At 46.5% G+C, this 20141-nt stretch overlaps 1 protein-coding gene across 1 annotated transcript; it reads right to left on the bottom strand.

The window, feature by feature from the left end:
- Positions 1-804: 804 nt before the first annotated feature.
- slc1a1 (solute carrier family 1 member 1) lies at positions 805-16665 on the bottom strand. The gene is made up of 12 exons (XM_085253877.1): positions 16139-16665; positions 14667-14807; positions 8443-8535; positions 8224-8338; positions 7701-7743; positions 7512-7607; positions 7116-7300; positions 5827-5934; positions 3882-4004; positions 3226-3420; positions 1893-2027; positions 805-1804 (listed from the first exon to the last, which is right to left on the bottom strand). The coding sequence occupies exons 1-12, from the start codon at positions 16236-16238 to the stop codon at positions 1564-1566; spliced, it is 1575 nt and encodes a 524-aa protein (XP_085110003.1). The 5' UTR covers positions 16239-16665; the 3' UTR covers positions 805-1563.
- Positions 16666-20141: the final 3476 nt, after the last annotated feature.

Raw genomic sequence — 20141 nt, 5'->3', positions numbered from 1 at the left:
TAGCTTTATATATAAAATCCTGCTTTATTTTTCCATTTCCTGTCCTGCTAAATGGTGAACACCATCAGGTTATTGTGGTCATGATAACAAAAGGCAGCTCTGACACGCCTGATTCACTTATTATCGAGCTTCCTGTGGGAGAGGAAAACGTAAGAGAAAAAGGGTTTTAAACCAAGAATTAGGGGGCGGTTGTGTACAGCGGTGAGCTGGTTTCAGAAAACCCTTAGCCCAGACCAGGGGTGTCAAACATAAGGCCCGGGGGCCAGCATTGGCCTGGTGAAGGCTTTTCCTTTTGATAAAGATAATAATTACCTAACAGATAAAGAATTAAAGACAAGAAAGTTCCTGTTTTTCCTCTATAACTGGGTCCACGGGGAATGAACTAAATTGTGTATAAATGTATATCTAGAATTAAAGGACGGTCCGTCCAGTTACCTTTTCTGTAACTTCACACATTTATCATGTATTTCCACTGGTCAGAGCGGGCTGTGAAAAACTAGCTATAAGTTATAAATTCCCTTAAATAATTAACGAGTGCGTTACATGAACTTTGTGTTAAAATGACACTTCAGTTTTAGGAGCTGTGTTACTTTTAAAAACACTTCCAGGATTCGTGCAAACAAAGCTCACAGCTCCGTGACTCGTGGTTTTGCACACAGATCAGTAATCATCTACATCACAGCGTGTGAGGCTGACCACATGTGCCACTGTTATAACCTGTTACATCTGTATGTGATGGTGACGGCTGTAAAAGCGTTTGAACTTGTGACCACAGTGAAACACACAGCTACACACTGTGACATGTCCGTGTTGTAGTAGCTATTTATTTCGGGGTCCATATGTTCCCCCACACTGACTGAATACATACATGATTATTCATTCTTATTTTGCAACGTGACAGGAAATGTTAGAAAAATGTTCTCAAATTCCACAGTGTCCACTGACTTTGTCTCTGCAAGGCCCACACAGGAAACCAGTCTGTGACCAGCTTAAACATTTTGCTTCATGCAGCTTGGTGAAAAACAAGTTTGGCACAGTTTAAAGATACAGATAGATATACAAGCACTGCATCATGGGACATACACACTCAACAGAGCCATGCAAAGAAAAGTTTTCTGAGGATTAGTGTCCATACAGGGAGTACAGTTAGCTTTATTCATGAAGCAGTGTTTACGTGATACTGTGTTTTTTGCAAAAGTCATCAGGCTCACCTTAAAAGATGCGCACACACACACACGCACGCACACACACACACACACACACACACACGCACACACACTCACACACACACACACACACACACTTGCCAAAAGCTCTTCGTTTGAGTTCATCTGTGCGAGAAAAGAAAAACTCCTATTGAGAAAAAAGACTTTTTGAATCATGGCGTGATCTGAGATAATGAAGGAAGCACTTTAATCTAGTCATAGTTGTAAATGCCCAGCTTGAAGGGTGCTCTTCGGTTAGCTTAATGAAGGCTGCTATTGCTAACGTCGGTCCTGGGATGGGTCCGGATGGATAGCTTCTCTCCGTGCACGTTCTCCCCACGACTGAACCAGCCGGAGGCTAAAACTGGGACGTCTCCGTGAAGGAGATCGCATCCGTCTTGTCAACCGTGAAGCCTCCGTTCACGTAGGACTTCTTCTCACACTCCTCGTCATCCAAAGCGGCTTCCAGGGCAAAAGGGTTGGCGACATCCATGTCTGATGTCAGGTCCATCCGTTCTAGTTCCCTCTTGGAGAGTTTCTGGACAATGCCAGCTCCGTACGCATCGCCAAGGACGTTGATCATAGTGCGGAACCGATCCCTGAAACACGACAGTCACAGTGAGTCTACAGCAGTTTCCACAAAGACAGAAGAAAGTCAGCACAAAAACACAATAGACAAAAGCTCACAGTAGCCAATCGACTGCAACGATCAGAGTGACATCACTTGCAGGTAAGCCAACAGCTGTTAAAACTATCACCATGGTGACAAGCCCAGCGTTAGGCACTCCTGCTGCTCCAATGCTGGCAACTGTGGCTGTTATACTGAAACACAAAGACACAATGTAACAATTATTCTTCATAAAGCACAAAAACATCTTCCAATCAAAAGGTGATATAAAGCCACGCCCATTCAGGGTTAAAGGGATAAAAAGAAATGATGGCTTTCTTTGCTCGTGTGCTGGGTTTGGACACACAGCGACATGAACATGAAATCTAAGCATTCTGGGTCCGTGTTTGTGAGCGAAGCAGGTGATGAACAGCCACACTGATAGATGCTGTGGTGAGCACAATATGAAAGCAAAGCTGCTGATTTACTGGCCAGGCTATAATCATACCTTCACCTGTGGCCATTAGTGTGAGTAATGACCAGAAGCACAAGATTATGGTGACAAGTGGCAGAAACAAGCTTCCTCTGTGTGGCCTCTAGGCTCAGCCTTAGAGTCCGGCTGATTGGTCCTTCAGGAGAGGCTCAAAGTGGAGCCACTGCTCCTTCACATGATTTGGACATTGAGCAAGGCAGTCACCTAAGAGGCAGACTGGATGCCTCCTTCAAAGCAACTGATGCACAGCTGCAGTTCAAAAAGTGGGAAGAAAATGCTGCATAATTCACCTTTGTAGGAAACGTTGAGGTCAACAATCAGTAGCCTGGATTTTCTGGATTTCCTTTTTGTCTCACGAAGCTTTGAATCTGGTACATTTTTCTCCTATGAGGAGTTGGAGTGAAACCAATCCATGACACTCGTGTCCACTGTCAGTTCAATTCAACTGATGTCACACCAGAAAACTGTTGCCTCAAACCCTACAATAATTCAAAGACAGCAGATAAAAGCCCAGCAATCAGGTGATCTCCTTTGAGCCCTTTAGCGACAGTGGGAATGAAAAACTCCCTTTTAACAGGAAGAAACCTCCGGCAGGCCCAGGGAGGGGCGGGGCCATCTGCTGCGACCGGTTGGGCCTACACCTACTGCAGCATAACGAAGGGAGGATTCAGGGTCACCTGGTCCAGCCCTCCTGTAAGCATGTATAGTGTAAACAGAATCGGTCCTAGCACTGAGCCCTGTGGAACTCCATCCTTAACCTCAGCGTGTGAAGAAGACTCCATTTACATGAAAAGCAGGATATTATCGAGTCCTTTTTGAAATGCAGGTTAACCAGCAGTTTTCCTTCAGAATGCTAATGTTAAAACTATCTCTATAAAGTTGTCTTTAAAGCTACGCGAGCAGCAGTAACAGTGTCGTACCTGATGGTAACAATCTGGCCTACATCCAGAGCGTAATCATTCAGCTGGGCGATGAAGATAGCAGCCACCGCCTCGTACAGCGCTGTGCCGTCCATGTTAATGGTGGCGCCAACCGGGAGCACAAAGCGGGTGATCCTCTTGTCGATGCAGTTGTTTTCCTCAGCACATCGAAAGGTGACAGGCAGGGTTGCCGAGCTGGCAGACACAAGCAGAGGCAGTAAGTATTCTGTGGTCAGACACTATAGAGCATAGGTGTCAAACTCTGGCCCGCGGGCCAAATTTGGCCCGCAGCCTAATTACATTTGGCCCGCGAAGCCATACCAAATTACTATTAGAGCTGGCCTACTGGTATTATACAGCTAATATATATATTGTTTAGTATTAAGCTTTGCTTGTTCCATATTCAGTTTTCCAGCAAAACTTATTTGAGTCCATAAGAAAAGATTCATATATCTGGAGGAAGATTTTTTTTTCAATAAATATTAATGTTAGCCCGCAACTTTGTTCCAGTTTTGAATTTTGGCCCACTGTGTATTTGAGTTTGACACCCCTGCTATAGAGCTTTAGATTCATTAAAATAAAACATCCCTGTGCCCTGAAAACGTTTGGGAAGCTGTTTAGTCCAATCACAGAAATATGAAAGATCCGACTCTGACCTGGAGGAGATCATGAGCGCCGTCACCAGGGCCTGAGCCATTCCTAGAGTGAACGTATACGGATTCTTCCTCACAATGACGAAGAAGATGAGGGGCAGACAGACGGTGGCGTGGATAGCTAGACTGAGGGACAAAACACACAGCGTTATCGAGCCGTAAAGGGAATTACAAAAATATTAGAAGAAGAAATGTGAAGAAGACTCGCGGGACTCTGTCGGACTCAGAGTTGTTTAGTTTCACCTGTGTTTAATTATTGACACTGTTCTAAGCGAGTCGTGTTCTTTCTATCATTTGTACATTTTAACATGTAGCTTATTCTAAATATTTTACTGAAGAAATACACTTCAGTCAGTCTTTTTGTGAATTCAAAATGCTTCAGTGGGCTGAATGATGAGGGAAGTAGCTGCAGGTGGCTCTTTGAAGTCTCCACAGTCATAATTCAATTTAATTCAACTTTGTCATCTTGTCATTTCAAGACGCTTTCTAATATGTAATGATGTAGTCAGAGAGCCCCGGTGAGTAGGTTGGATGCCTCAGGGCCACTTCCAATTTCCTTTGGCTGCTCCGCTCACACAGTGGCTCAGCTATGCTCCAATCACATGCGAGGATATAGGATAATATCATTGTGTGAAAAACAGAGAGGGTGATGGACGCGACAGTCAAGTGGAGCGTGCGTCTGTCCTCTCAGTGAGTGAGACAGTAACAGCGGTGAGGACGGCTGTGCGAGTGCAAAAACACAAATATGCCTGAGACCCGTAAACGAAGCAGCATCTGGCTGCAGTTTAAAGACTTTTTGGTCTCGGTCTCGATACCCTCTGGTCTTGGTGTTGTCTCGGTCTTGACTACAAGTCTACAGATGAGCCAACGAGCATACAGGAGAGCTGAACTGAATCTGTATGAGCATGAAGACGTAATGCTACGACTCTCCCATTTGTCTTTGACCAGGATGTGTCCGTTCTCCCAGAGTCTCCCAGCATCACATCTTTGAGATCTCATCTTGTTATCCCCACAGCCCGCTACACTCTGGGAGGTCAGGCTGACCTGTGGCTCCTAGAATTCCTGAATGGGAGCCGGAGCGTTGAACTGTGGGGACCAGCTGCTCGTTGACTTCTGGAGACAGACGCTCGCTCTGCTTTCATGATTTTTGCTCAAAGGGTTTCTGGTTAAAAGAGCCGAGGTTCTGTCTTTAGTATCACATGGCTGTCACAGAGTGCTTTGAAATGAACTCTGTTATCTTTACATAAACCTGTGCTAAACTGCTCCGACAGGTTTAGCTTCAACCATAACTGACGTAATGTGATCTGAGTACAGCGTGAACATTATTCACACGCGTAATTATTCTCTGCAGACATGCTTCTATCAGCTACAAGCCCCGAGTGCTACTCCTCTTTATAAGTGATGCATTTCCTTCATACTGGAACATAATCTTGTGATATTTCATTTTTGCCCAATGTGCACACTGCACCTCTCACAGACTCGATATCATGCTGTGACTGATACACACTCACAGCACGCTGATGAAGGCTTTGAATGAAGGAATACAGTTCAAATGCTCATTTTGACACAAATAAACAGGCAGGTAGAGGACTGTCCCAGCCCCACTGTCAGTCTGCCCCCGCTGGCCGTGACACTGTCCCAGCCTCACGGTTCCACACGGTGACGAGTTTTCTTCTGCTGCATTTGGAGCCACAGGATGAACCTTGTGGGTTAACTGAGGGGATGTTTTATGTTACAGTCGTTAATTGTGCCTCGTACATTTAGAGGCGTGAGTGAAGCTTTCATTACTGCATTCTTGCAGGTTGAGCAGTTTTAAATGTCCTTCGCCCTTATCAGTGCTCACACAGAGCTCAGCTTTTATCGTACACAGGAGGGGGAATCGGTCCAAATGTCAGCCATAAAGCCCGGAGTGTGGAACGGCCGGATGGAGAGTAATGGGAAAGCTTACCCGCTCAGCACCGTCACCATATAAAGACCCATCTTCCTGAAGATCTCCCAGTCTTCTACCTCGATGATCTTTGCAGCAATAAGAAACAGGATCCCTACGGGCATGTAGCTGAAAAGACAAAGGTGCTTCAGTTCCATGATGAACACATCCTCCTCAGACACGCGGCAATAACAAAGGTGACCTGCAGGTAGAAGTTAATGATTTGAAAAAGATGGAGTTCCTACTGAAATGTAGTTAATCTAGCAGGTTTACACAAACAACGAATGCTACACGTTTCAGTCAGAGTGCATCATGTCAAACCCCTGCAACACTGAGCTGGTCAGTTAGCAGCACAGGGGGTCGGCTTCATAATGTTCAGCCTTATTCAGCTTTATTGACAGATACAGAGAAGAAACGACAGCAGAGAGAGGGAGAGAGGCAGGGAGGAGATCAGCTGTGGATCAGCCTCGAACCTGATGAAATGAACAACACAGGAGGGGCCAAACAAGCCAACACTACAGAGGTGTTTGTAACATTGTCCTCGTCTCCTCTGTTTTTGCACCTTTTTCACTGGTTTGGTGTCACTATGAGGACAAGGTCCAACTATCACTGCCGTTACCAGAAGGTTTACTGCGTCTCCCAGCACAGTGAGCATGCAGGAGATTCAGGACACAGTCGCTGCAGACGGTCCTTCAGACATCAGCGGGACTGGCATCTGCTCCTTTGTGCAAGCAGGACCAGGAGGAGCACTGACAGAGCCCTAAAGAGTGAACTCTGTTCGGCCGCTGATGTGAACGTCTCTGACCAATCAGAAACAAACTTCATGAGAGTGGCCTATAGTAGGCCCTGTGACTGTAATTTGCCATAGAGCACCAGAACTGGCAGGTCCATCAAGTTTTGGCTTCCACAGATGAGAGCAAGTTTACCTCGAACACGTGGGACAGATGTGACAGATGTGACAGATGTGTGTGGGTGTGGAGCGGCCGTGGACATTGGCGTGCTGCCTGTAATCGTTCAGCATGGCTGGTTTGGTGGGTTAATGATGGCTGAGCGACGGCCCCCCAACTGCCATCAGGTACAGGAATGAAATCCTTGGACAGCCTCGACTAACTGGGTCGGATGAAGTAATAAAATTATACAGGAACATTTACACCACCCGATCATCAGTTTTCTTAACTGCTTATCCAAAGAAAGCTTCCTCTGTGAACCTGAACCGCAAAAGTGATCAGGAACGGTGGTTTCACCGTTTCACCGTGTAATTTTAGGGTGTAGTTTACACACCAGTTTACAAACTGGTGTAGTTTACATACCACATAATTATCTGGACCAGTTTCATTGTTGCTTCATTTAAGGCATCAAAAAAGTCCAGCAGGATCCGACCCTTTTCTCCCATCTTCCCAATGACGAGGCCGAACGCAACACAGAACACGATGAGCCCCAACACATTGATCCCATCGGAGTACGTGCCGACGATCTTGTAGTCCTTTGTGATGTTCTGCCGAGAGAAGGGAAAGACCATTCATGAAAGCTGCTTCCACAGACACACAGATCCACTCATGAGCTCTGCAAATGTCATGTCAGCACCACAGCTGCCTGAGCTCAGCCTGCTTATAACTCGTAATTGAGCCAATCCATTAAACGAGACACTGGCTGCCAGCTGCCGACACATGAGACTAATGTCACCACAGTGGAACGAGCACACCTACCTCCATCACAGTCATGATCGTGGTCGTGAGAGGGGGCACGGTGCTGCTGTTCACTGGAAGCTTTTCAGGCTCCAGTTCTTTGCGTTTTGTTTTGTACTAGAGTGGAATTGGACACAGTGTCAGAATCACACGATGACAAGCACCAGAATCGAAGGTAGGCCAGAATAACAGGATGTGTGGTCGTCTTACCTGCTGAAAACAAGCCTGCACCAGATTTTCAGGAAACATGTTTCTGTCAGTGGAAAGCACAAAGCTGCAGGTGAGCAGCAGAACGGATGCATCTCTGTGGCAACTCTGAAGTTAAATATCTAGCAAAGCATACTTTTCATGAATGCAGCTATCAAACAAAGACCATGCCTCAAATATAAACTCTCATAGTGTGCATTAAAGATCTTTTTTAAGTACATGCTTTTCTTCTTGCACGACTCTGTCATAGTTGAGCCACATCAGTAACAGTAATGTCAGAATTAGTCATAACTTACCAAGCATGTCAAAGACAGGGCAGCGTAGCGCTGCAGTGACTCGTCCTACATGTTTACCTGAGATGTAACCTGACACCAATAAAGGATGCTAGTACGACGCTACCCGAACCAACTAAACAGTGTTTGTTGGGATATTGTATGATGAAAGTTTCCGTTTCAGGCCATCTAAGAAAGATGCAACTCTTTTCTTCCATCCTGATATTCCCGAAACATTTCCACTAGAAACTCACCTGAGCAGGTCCAACAGTGTGTCGACTGTGGTGACATTAGGAGGAGTCCCAGCTCTGTCGATGTGCTCAGCTGTCTGAGACACGCCCGGTTTGATGGTCATCACTAGAATAATTCCTGTCAACAAAGATGCCACTTAGTAGCTATATTTATATAAAAACATCAACCATTCGTTTTATACGCTGCATATAAAATGAATTATTAATTCAAATGGGACTCACCAAGAACAACTGCAATGATAGTTGTTGAGAAGTAATAAACGACAGCTCGCAGACCGATCTTTCCTGACACCTCGGAGTCTAAGGCTGCAACACCTGTTGGTAAGAAACACATTCAGTGTATTTAAAACACAGGCTCAGCCCACACATCAGGGTCCAGGCTGATCCAGGTAGCTGCAGGGTGAACTCGGGGGTACTACAAAGCTGGTTCGGTTCTTACCAGGATGAATCACAGTGAGTGACTAAGACAAAGGCCTTTGCTTAGGCAGAGGTTGTCCTTCTCTCCTGGATCGGCTGCAGCTTTCTTTAGGAGCCGTCCCAGCTGTGACAAACGTCCAGCTGTGACAAACGTCCAGCTGTGACAAACGTCCAGCTGTGATAACCACATTTACTCAGGGCCTTCCTGATGTTCTTCTGCCTCCCTGGCTGCTGTGTCAGTGGGGATGGTGTTCGCTCTGTGTGGTAGCGTCCTGATGACGCCCAGTTTGTGCTCCGGAGGATGATGAGAGTCAAACCTTAGATACTGATCCAAATTTGTTGGCTCTTGATAAATATTGACTTTTTATGTCGCCCATCCCTGATGAAACTTTTAGTCTAAGAAAGCAGTTTTATATCCTCCCTGATGAACTTCACGTGTTTGTTAACCCTTGTGTGGTGTTCATATTTTTGTTACTCAGCCAGTGTTCATGGGTCTGGTGGACCCGCTAGAGTTTTGGCTTTCCAAATTAACTCTATCAAACAATTTTATGTTAAATTACTCAACAGATGTTTACTTCATCCCAATTACAAGCCATATGAACAGCAAACATGGTTAATTTTTTCCCTTTACCTTTGTTAGATCACATTTATGAATTAATGTGCTTCTCGGTTTTTTTTATAAAATGTTATAAAAAAATAAATCAGTTATAATCAAGTGAAGTGAGTGGAAAGACACAACACATTTACACGTGAAGCAATATGTTTCACAACTAAATGACATCAGCTGCACATCAATGGTGATATTAGGCCCAGGGTTGTAAAACAGGGGGAGGCGGTGCACACACTTATCCCACACTGTCCTGATGGCAGCTAGCTTGCCTCTCTGCCGTCAAGCTGGTCTGTCATCTCGGTTATCAAAACGGATAATCCTGGAAATTTTGTTGAAGTTTTCCAGAGACATTGATGCACGGAAAGGTTCGTGCCGGTTTCTGCATCCCACAAGATTCTGTGGATTCCCCTTTGGACCTGAAAACTCCTGCAAGGATAAGAACCCCAAAGTAGGCCTGTAGATCAATTTGGTCCATCTACTTCCACCTCTCTCCAAAAACACACCTTCATTCTAGATTACTGCAAACTAGAGATGGACCGATCCGATATTACGTATCGGTATCGGTCTGCAAATCGGTATCATGCTTGATCGTGCTGCAATCGGTATCGGTCTGTAAACCAGACCAGAATCATTTTCTGGATGGAATCTGGGATGAAAAGCTCAATGAAGACTTGATGTCCTGCACATGAGTAACTGTCAGCCGTGTTGGCCCTGGCTTATCACAGTAACAGCTCTGCAGGGTGGCTCATTTCTTGGGCAAGAAGACCATTCAATTTCACCAGTTATTGACATCCATATTTCTTCACTTGCTGTCTGGTGGGCTTGTTCTGGTCCTGGAGCTGGCTGCTGATGGGGTGCTCGTCTTCGTTTTGTTACTAAACGGTGCTCAACCTCATCCTCTTCTTCACTGTCAGACTCTGAATTTTCAGAAATGTGAAATATTCTGAAACCTCTTTGTCAACATCATCATCCGAAGCTCCTCTCTCTTCCAAAATCAATTGGATGGCCCTTGCAGCAGATAATCTTTTGCCATCTTGATCAGTTGTGATAAAGAACCACACTGGCAAATTCCTTTTTATAGTATTATGCCCCTAATTTGCAGGAGGGACAGGGTATGAGAAAATAAAATTTGGATCCCTCAAGAAAGAGGGTAAAATGTGTGGGAATGTAAGAGCAGACGGTGTTGATAGTTGAATTTTCAACAATGTTGCAACTTTGTGCGGAGCAGGAGGGGAAGAAAACACTATCAGCAGCACCAGAAAGGAGGAAGACAGAGTGTGGGAACACAGGACCTACACTTTCAACACTTTTATTAGACCTGGGTCCAGTGGACCCAAACACCTTGTATGTAATGTAAATGCGTGGGGGGAGGTACGGTATGAGGTCATTGAAAATTAGTCCGGATTTATGTTCTTCACAGAAAATAAGCCAAAGCCAATGAATTTCAGGTTGAAAAAATAATAATAATAAATAAAAAACTGAAAACGGGTCTCACAGACCCGAACACCATACAAGGGTTAATGTGATCAGTGAATTGCAGTGCACCCTGAGCCTACACAGCCATAAACATGCTGACATCTGATTTTCACCCAGGTGTTCTCTACATCAGCTTTCTGCTGTTCCATGATTGGACAACAGATCTTTTTCAGTTCCTCCAGTAAAAACTGGCCACAGCTGATGAAGCTGGGAACCCACGTTCTTTCTGTAGGACTGACCCTGTATGTGAAGACACAGTTCAAACACACTTGGTCGGTGCTGAGAGCGGTCCTGCTGCTGAGGTTGGGCTCATCCTGCCATCTCTTACCAACTACCTCCAACACTTCTTTTTGTCTTTACACATTTGAGTTATTTAAACAGTGATTGTTAAGATAACATAGAAAAATGTTTCAGAGGACCTGACTGGTCTGACAGGTGCATTAAATTCCACAGAGCAATAGAGTTTCGTAGATTTTATTCTGTCGGCAAACTGTTTTTAGATTTGATCCATTTTGGATTGTTGGGAGTCATTTCATCTCAACACCTTCTGTAGTTGTAAACATTCGATCACGTACAATTTGTTATTTTACATGTTTTATCCTTCCAAACATTCGCCCAAAACCTCGTCTTCTGTGACTGCTTTCAGGTGTGCTCCCTGGTGTTTCCCATGTTCCCGTCATCTTGCTCATAGTCTTGGCCTCCCCACACTTCTCTGTCATCTCATACCGTTTGGAATCTGTTTCCTTTCAGTTATTTGGTTTGATATGTGTTTCAGGTCAGCAGAGCAAACACTTCTCCATCACAGCAGCTGCCCAGCAGTCAGGCCTCACTACAGCAGCAGCAGCTGGGTGAGTGCAGCTCTGGTTGGTAGAAAGGCAGTCAGACGGTCCAAACCTGCCTTGTTGACTGAACCGGAGTCATTTCTCACTGCTTGCACATGAGCGACAGTCAGAGGGTCTGATCTCCATCTTCACAGCTGCTCACCTGCTGAGCCTTCAGGTTCTGCATCCTCCATCTGCTGCTCTTAGCAGGATCCAAACGTGGCACCTGGACACCTTCATGGCCCCTTAGATTCTCCGTCTCTGCTGAGCCCACACAGCCACCCGACCACCCTGAACTGTTGCCTTTCTGCAGGTTCCTGGGCAGAACCCCGGAGCTGTCCCTGATGTTTGGAAATGTTTTGTTCCCTAGTTTTCTGCACCCAGGCTCCTCCCCCCGCCCTGGTCATGAGACAAGAAACATCGAGGAAACAAATGAAACTCTACAACTAGAACTAAATTACAACCAACTCTGACCAACTCTCCATCACAGAACGAGGGGGAGAAACCAGACAGACATGCTGGGAAACAGGAAACTGGGGACAAAAGACTTCACAGGGAGGACACACAACCAGGACATACTGGGGAGGACACACAACCAGGACACGAAAGGGACCAGAGCAAATGAAACTCAGAACAAGAACAACAAGCGATGACACTAAGAGGCACAAGAACACTAAACAATGACAACATAACAACAATAAACGAGGTCCAAAAACCAGACCAGCAGGTACCCGAACACCAACCCTGTCAGTGACATCTATTAACTTACAAAGTCCAAAAGAAGGTACACAGGCGACAAACCTCGGGAGAAATGCAAGAGGCAAATCTAGAAACAACAACAGGCAGCTCAGTAACTAATGAACAGTGGATATTTGAAGATGCAAAGTGTGATCGTCATAAGCAGCTGTGCTCAGCTGAAATCACTGTTTCAGAGGCAAAACCAATCGAACAGAGCTGAGAAATATTTTGTCTTCATTCATTTCACGTCTGAGCGACAAGACGGAGCTATTTACTTATCCACTGCAGCAGGGAGCCGTGATATGACGAACACAGAGAGAGATCAGTCAGAGCACTCGTTCTGCTACAGTCAGCAGGGTTTCTGACTGAGGAGTTAGGGGAGGGGGACAGGACAAAGACATGCTGTGAAAGAGAGCCAAAATGAATAATAACCAATGATTAAATGCAGAGTGGTGTATAAACACAGTGAAGGCATCATGTCCCCAGCAGCCTACACCAGCGTCACCTGATCCTGCCCCAACTATAACCTTTATCCAAACAGAGGGCGTGTCTCCCAGCTGAGCTTTGAAGTACTTGTTTGATTATTGCCACCGTACAGGTCTGAGGTACGTCCCCCTTAATACAGACAGGCTGATCAATGTAAAACAGTTATTGATGGTAAGCCTTTGGAGGAAGTGATTACTGAAGTTACCTTGGAAACAGGAGTCAAACCCCCACATTACAGTCAGCAGTAGCACTGCAGTGACAGACGTCCTGTCAGAGGCTACCGGTGCGGTTATGACACTCAGTTAGCTGAGGGCAACTGCTCTTTAAGACTGTGATAACAGGAAGGTGGGCCTGTAGCTCTGAGAGCCAAGTCATGGCTGTTTAAGTCTCCTCAAAGGCCTGTGAGGAGTAACAGAGTTAGCTCGATCATAATTAAGACTGAAGCATTAATTAATGGCAGGACTTCTTTGAGTGTGTGAAGATGCAACAGGATTCATGATAATCAGCCTTTATAGGAACAGAGCAATACACACACGAGGGAACAGAGGAGGGAGACACAGCTGAACCCAATTAAACATGACAAGACAGGGAGGAAGCAAACGAATACAAGACATGGACCTTCAAAGTAAAACAGGAAACACAGAACACAGAGAACACCGAGCACAAGGACCAAAACCTGAGAACTAGGAATGCAAAACAGAAGCACGACACTAGCAGTGAAACCAAAGATGAACACAAAGATCAATGATATAAAACACTGGGTCACCCACCCAGGACTGTGACACAATGAATCAACCAGCAGATTGTAGACACCACCTGCGCTTCAACCTAAGACACAGCAGACTTGTTCCCACAGTCAGAGGACAGAGCAGAGTTTGTTATGGAGAGCACAGAGCCAACCTCTAGTGAAAGGATAGGACAGGTGTTTCACTATAGATGCAGACTGAGCTCAGACTCAGGAACTCTCGCACCCTCCTAGTTTAGAAGAAGCTTCTACGTTTGAGGCTCAGCCCGTTACAGGACAGGACAGACAACCTTACAAATTCTATACATGGCAAATGAAAACTTATCATTTCAAGTTGATTTCCAGACACAGACAAGAACAGGAAGACACCACAGTCATGAGCAGCATGAAAAGATGGACTGGGTTTCTCCACAACAGCTGCCCACAGTGATCTTATCACAGCCTGAAGGTTTCAGCCACCCTCCAGTCTGACCTCATAATACAGGAAACGCAGGCTCCTCTCGACAACAGCACCCCACAGACAACTACACAACAACAAAGTCATCAGTTACCGCCCTACGGGACACCGTCTGTACCCCGGGGGTGCTGCTTCCACAAAGAAGCAGCCCCACTCAGACCCACTGTCAGCAGCACCATCCAGCTGTCCCTGTGGGGAACACGCTCACATCAAAAACTCCACCGACTTCACCAACAAGCTCCAGAAACACCAGATCCAGATGAAACCACCGACAACCGAGACAGTCAGAAAACAACTACAGCAGGACGGTTACCGAGGAAACAGAAGCAGCTTTACCCCAATTGGATCTGGAGGATGCCAGCGTTTGAAAGAGGACTGAAAGTATCCGAATACTTTACTAATCCCTGAGGAAATGATCTACAGCTGCTCCTTCCGAGCTTCTTAGATATGGCTCAGCAAGCTGCGTATAACACAGCCCAGCAGACACTCTATGCTGCACTTCAGACATGTTTTACTTTTATTCCTTCATCTGCAGACGGTTTGAGGGTTCTGGTTAAACCTTCCTGATGAACTCTGATCTGTGAACATGACCTGCTCCTTAACAGGTTAGTAAGAAGGGAACCAGCTTTGTAGTACAGAAGGGTTAACCTCAGAGTTACCTGGATGGGACGAACTGCACCGGCAGGCCTCTGTTACCTGTTATCATGCTTGAAATGATCAGAGGAAGAATGACCAGCTTCAGCATTCGCATCAGGATCTCTCCTGGGAAGCCAAAGTACTGCTTGTAGAGATGCGACAGGGATGCGTACTCTCTGACCACAACACCCAGACTGATCCCTGCAAGAGCCAGAGACACGGTAAACTCCACTTCACCTGAAAGAAAACTTTCCAAAGAGCACCAAGCACTGAACAAACACTCGTGCTGGTTTACATGTGTGACATGAAACAGGCCAGACAAGCACATCCAATCAGGACATTTCAGCTGATGCTTTGTCATCTAAACGGATACAGAATTCATCGTGTGCGTCAAATCCTTCACACGGGAAACAGGGTGTGTAGTTTGTCCCGACCCTGACAATGGGCTTCCCGGTTTTTACGTTTAATTTGCTTTAACGTTTAATTCTTCGTCCTCTTTCAGGGCTCAAAGATGTGTGTGAATACTGCCAGCTCTGTCTGCGCCCCAGATGCTCCACCTGTGGCTTTACAAAGACCTCCACCTTCTTCCAGACGGCCTTAGTCAAAAGTATCGCCCTTCACTTTGTCATCGGTCTGTATCGTGGCCCTGCCTACACGTCCTATTCTGGTGTTGTGCCTGAAAGTGATTTCTGGCATTTAAACTGTTGTAAAGACTTGTTGGCCTAAAACCTGTCAAACTTATTTCTCATGAACATTTCTATCACAAGCTGCAGTCGCATGTTGGTGAAGTGACTCTTTTAAACCTGTCCAGTCCTTCTGGACTTACCTGGTCTCACCTCGTGTGTTATATTCCTACCTGTGATCAAACCTCTCTGTAACACATCTGCCTTTAAGTCCCGTCCTGTGTTCGAGTCCATCTTGAGATAAGCCTTGAAGCAGAGTGACATCTTAGCTCCCATACAGGAGCTGTTATGAGTCCAAAGGGACACCTAATAACATCTTAGTATCTGTGTTTCCTGGTTGGGAATCCAGCTGCTGCAGACGGATGATTATACTGTTTATTTTATTTGGATGTTCATGTTGCCTCATATATCTGCTAGTTGCTGTGTGGCTGTGTTAACAAAGGCTCAGCTCCCTCTGCCTGAACACAACCCTCAGACGGCGCAGTGCACACTTAAAGCTCTAAGGTGTAATTAATGACACAGGAAATGTGTTTAATATTAGCTAACACATGCACATTTGATCTGAAGTGGGTCAGCAGGCTGATATGAAGCAAAGCGCTCATTCCACGGTGCACAGTGCTGCCTCAGCGTGGACAGCCTCCACAGCCGCTGTGTCACCTCAGTCTGGTCACGTTTGACGGAGACACAGACAGATGGATGTCCCCACAGTGAAGCATCCTCCAGTCTGGACATCAAATGAAAACGCATGCACCCCCTGCTGAGCCAAACCAGCGAATGCACAACAGCGTTGGAGTAACGAGCAAATAGAAAACAATAACCGGACGGCAGTCAGCAGAAGCTTGCACGTACCGAGCACCACCGATACAATCGTAGACATCAGGAGCCAGTTCCTCTTCAGCACGGCTTTGATGTTCAGCACCCGCCGCTGCTTGTTGCCCATCATATCCATGCTGCTGCTTTGTGTTTGATTGTTCTGGAAGAAACACCGATGCTCGGCTGCAGACACAAACCACTCCTCTAAATGTCAGCTGGAGGAATAGCAGGACGGACGCGCAGCTGAAGGATGCAGCCGTCAGACGCTGCTGATGCTGTGAGAGAGGGTGGTGTGATACAGGCGGAGAGGGGGTACGCGCTCTCCCTCCATCACCCTTCCCCCATTTGTTCTTCTTTTCACGCGAGTGCCGGCTAGATTAAAGCCCCTAATGTGGACACGGTGCACCCAGAGCAGGGATTTTACTGCACAGCTGCAGAGAGATGTTTAAAAACACTCTGCAGGAGGCTTGGCTGTGGCGGGTAATTATTAGTTACACGGCACAGACGCCCCCAGCTTAAACATGTAAATTACAAATACACGGCTGATCACAAACACGGACACAGATGTGACGCTTCATGTTCAGCGCCACCTTCCGTCGGTGCGGAACCTGGCGTCACGTGATTGAGTGGTTAGTTTACGTTTGTTAACTAGTCACGGGGTCATAACTCAGAGCCCACGAGGACTGTGGGGGAGCCTGTCCTGTCAGGAACTCGTTTCTGCATCCTCGCTGTCTTTACGTACATCAGGCCTCAGCAGGGGCGGGGCCTTGTTTTGTGTTGTCAGGGGCAACACACACGTGATCAAAACACAAACGTGACCCCCGTAAACAGAGTTTACGTCTTTATATTTCCGAGTTATCGATTCCGTCACTAGTGAGCGAACGAGCTACTGCACGGCTGTTAGCCAACCACGTGACGTCAGGTCCGCGCAGACGCCAGATGTTGTTCAACCTTTAAGCACGTATTTGTTTAACCCGGGTTAACATGGCTGGTTCGGGTTAGGGGCAGATGTTCACAGACAGTTGCATCCGTGTGCGTTGCTGAGAGCAGGGCTCCGTGACGTAAACTGTCATTTTGCGAAGAACAACCCTCAGTGTGCGCTGATGTGTCACGTGTCTGCGGCCTGTTGTGACTCTACTAACGGCTCAGTCGCCTTCACCTACGGGCCTGGAAAGACACCGGCATCTTACAACTTTGTTTTAAAACAAACAGCAAACAGTTTCATAAGTCTTTGATCATACTCAGAGACAGCTGCTCTGCTTTTGCTTCTCACTCTTTATGATTGATCTTTCATGTGATAGCAGCACGTTTACACACAGCACATCAAACAAAGTGTTAACCATTCCTCGCCGTCAGTCCCCTGACCGTGGTCGGGAGACACGAGGGGAGATGCTTCCTCCAGGGCCGAAGTTTGTCCTCCTTCGGGGTTAACTCCCTTCACTTTTGTGGAGTAGTGAGGCAGACAGAAATCAGCCGAGGCACCGGAGAGCACTGAAGAGACGAGGCTTTAATAACAGTACTGCACACTTCGGAAACACACTGCCATCTACTGTCACCAACTCACTCAGTTCATATTCACACTCTCAGCCACTTTAACAGGCTCAAGTGTTTTTGAGCAGGTGTGTATATATCTATATCTATATTGTAAGGAAGTGGACTCCCTTATCATTTGTATTATAACAGCACTTTAGGAGCATCCTGGCACTTTATTAAAAGCACTTTAACTAGCACTTTGTTTAGCGTCACACTTTAAGCATAGAGTTGCACATCAATAACATTTGCACACAAGATGATTAATTGTTGTGGTTTAAAATGTTTGTATATATTTATTTAGTAAAATGGTTTAGTCCAGGGGTGTCGAACTCCAGATGTGTCCTTGATCCATCACAGCTGATTTAAAAGCCTAAATGACCTCCTCAACATGTCTTGGAGTTCTCCAGAGGTAATGGTAATGAGCTCATCATTGAAAATACAGGGTGACGTCACAGAATAGATGTGGTAAACTGAAAAGAGAGGGCGGAGCCTGTAATCTCATATAGGCAAGGCAAAACGCCTTTAGAAGAGCATATATAGCTATGAACAGAAGTTCAAACCCTTCAACAAAGTGACTGTAAATTCTCAACTAAGAAATACAAATTCAAACATAAAGATAACACAGCCACGAGTCATCTGATAAATGCCACAGCAAACACTGTGAGGCTGAACGTTCCTGAACGTTACAAAAACTACATTACTAAAGAACAGTGGCAGAAATTTCAGGCAGCTCACCCAGATCTATACCCTCTATAGATTCAATATGCACACACACCCGTTCTCTGCTAGCCATCGGGGCGGGGGGGCTGGGAGGAGATGTTGGCTGTCCGATTGGCCTCCCTGCTGCTGCGGACCCTGGGACGGTCTGCTTGCCTCCACCCCGGGGGGAAGGGTAACATCTCTTGGGTCTGGGTGCTGTTTCCCCCTCTGGGGGCGAGGGTACCTGGACCCGGGGTATAGAGTATGTTTGGGGAGTGTGATTGTGTGTACATGTCCATTTATGTCAATCCTTACGTTGGGTGAGTGCTGAGTGTTTGTATATGTGTGCATGAGGGTGGGATGCATGTTTGTGTCTGTGTGTGCCTGTTTGTCTGTGTCTGTATGTCAGGTCGGGTCTTAGACTCCACCTCTCTGGGAACTCCCAGGCCCTCCAAGGCCTGTCTCCCCTCACCACACTCCCTGCCGGTGACTGATGCCCTCAGGGGTCGGTGCGTTGGTGGTTCTTGGTGTCCAGGGCTGGGCGCTCAGGTATGTACCAGCTCACTCCCGGTGGCTACCTGGCGGGGCCTGGCGCCTGTTGCTCGGTCAGGCCTCCTCCGGGGTGCAGGGGGCCCTCCAGCCTCTGGGCCTGCAGCTCGGTTCACTCTGGCACAGCTGACTGCCGGCAGAGCCGGCGGGCACGCCACTGCAGCCCCCTCTAGCTTCTGCTCAGTGGCTACTGGGTGACGCCTCGTCTGGGGATCCTCAGCCCTTCCCATGAGGGTGGCACGGATGCCCCTCTGGTGGTCCTCCTTGGGCTCTCGCACTCTGGGGCCTCTGGATGTCTGGGGCCTGGATCTCCTCCATGCCTGCTTCATGCCCTGGGGGACGGGGCTATGGCTCGCTACACCCTCTCAGATCATTACATGTGGAAACCATTTGAATACAAGCGCGCTGATCCACAGGTGTGCACACGCGTGTTCACTGCTCGTAGACTTAAATTACACCTTTCTTGGCTGCTACTTCAAAGCACATTGTGCGCTGTCGGTCCTGCGTGCTGCACAACAACATTGAATATTCAGTATTTACTGCTGTTTACACTTAGCTAGATTAATGCGATGGTGTTGTGTTTAGTATGTTGCTTTGGTTTTGTTTGTTTTTTGCTTGTTTTCTATTCTTCTTCTCTCAACAGGTGATCCAGGAGATTTTTCTTTCTCCCCCCCTCTCTCACTGTCCCTCTCCCCTTCTGTTTTTCTTTTCCTTCCTCTTTCTCTCTCCCTTTCCTATCCCTCACTCATGTCTGTCCCATCTGTAACATCTGAAAATAAAATATAATAAATAATAAAAACAAAGGTCGATCAAATGGACCAATACGGCAATGCCACGATGATCCATTTGGCAAAGTAAATCCATTGGGTATCCTTGTTGGTCCTCAGACAACAATTCTGACGGCTAAAGAACCAAATGGGACAGGCCAAAAAAAAAATAGATTCAATATGCAACATGTTGGACCTGTGCTCGGATTTGGCAGGTGTAGCACTGAGGCCCGCCCAGGAAACAACCCCCCATAAACCAGTGGCCCTCCCTGCTAAAACCTGTCACTGCAAGGGACATATGCCCCAAAAATATAACAACATGAGGAAATTACCTTGCTTTAACGATTGGAGCCTGATTCCCATAAATATCCACCCAAAAGCAAAAGAAGACAACAAGACTGCCTCGAGTAATCCAGACCCTGTCAGCAGTGATGACACAGCAACCTCTACAGAAGTCACAGCACAAAACATCAAAAATGGGGGATCAGTCA

The sequence above is a fragment of the Mchenga conophoros genome, linkage group LG3, assembly GCF_057382185.1.
Source record: "Mchenga conophoros isolate Kocher_MC1m ecotype Shallow Benthic linkage group LG3, M_conophoros_male_GT1.1, whole genome shotgun sequence".
NCBI lineage: Eukaryota > Metazoa > Chordata > Actinopteri > Cichliformes > Cichlidae > Mchenga > Mchenga conophoros.
This window is presented reverse-complemented; position numbering and strand designations above follow the sequence as displayed.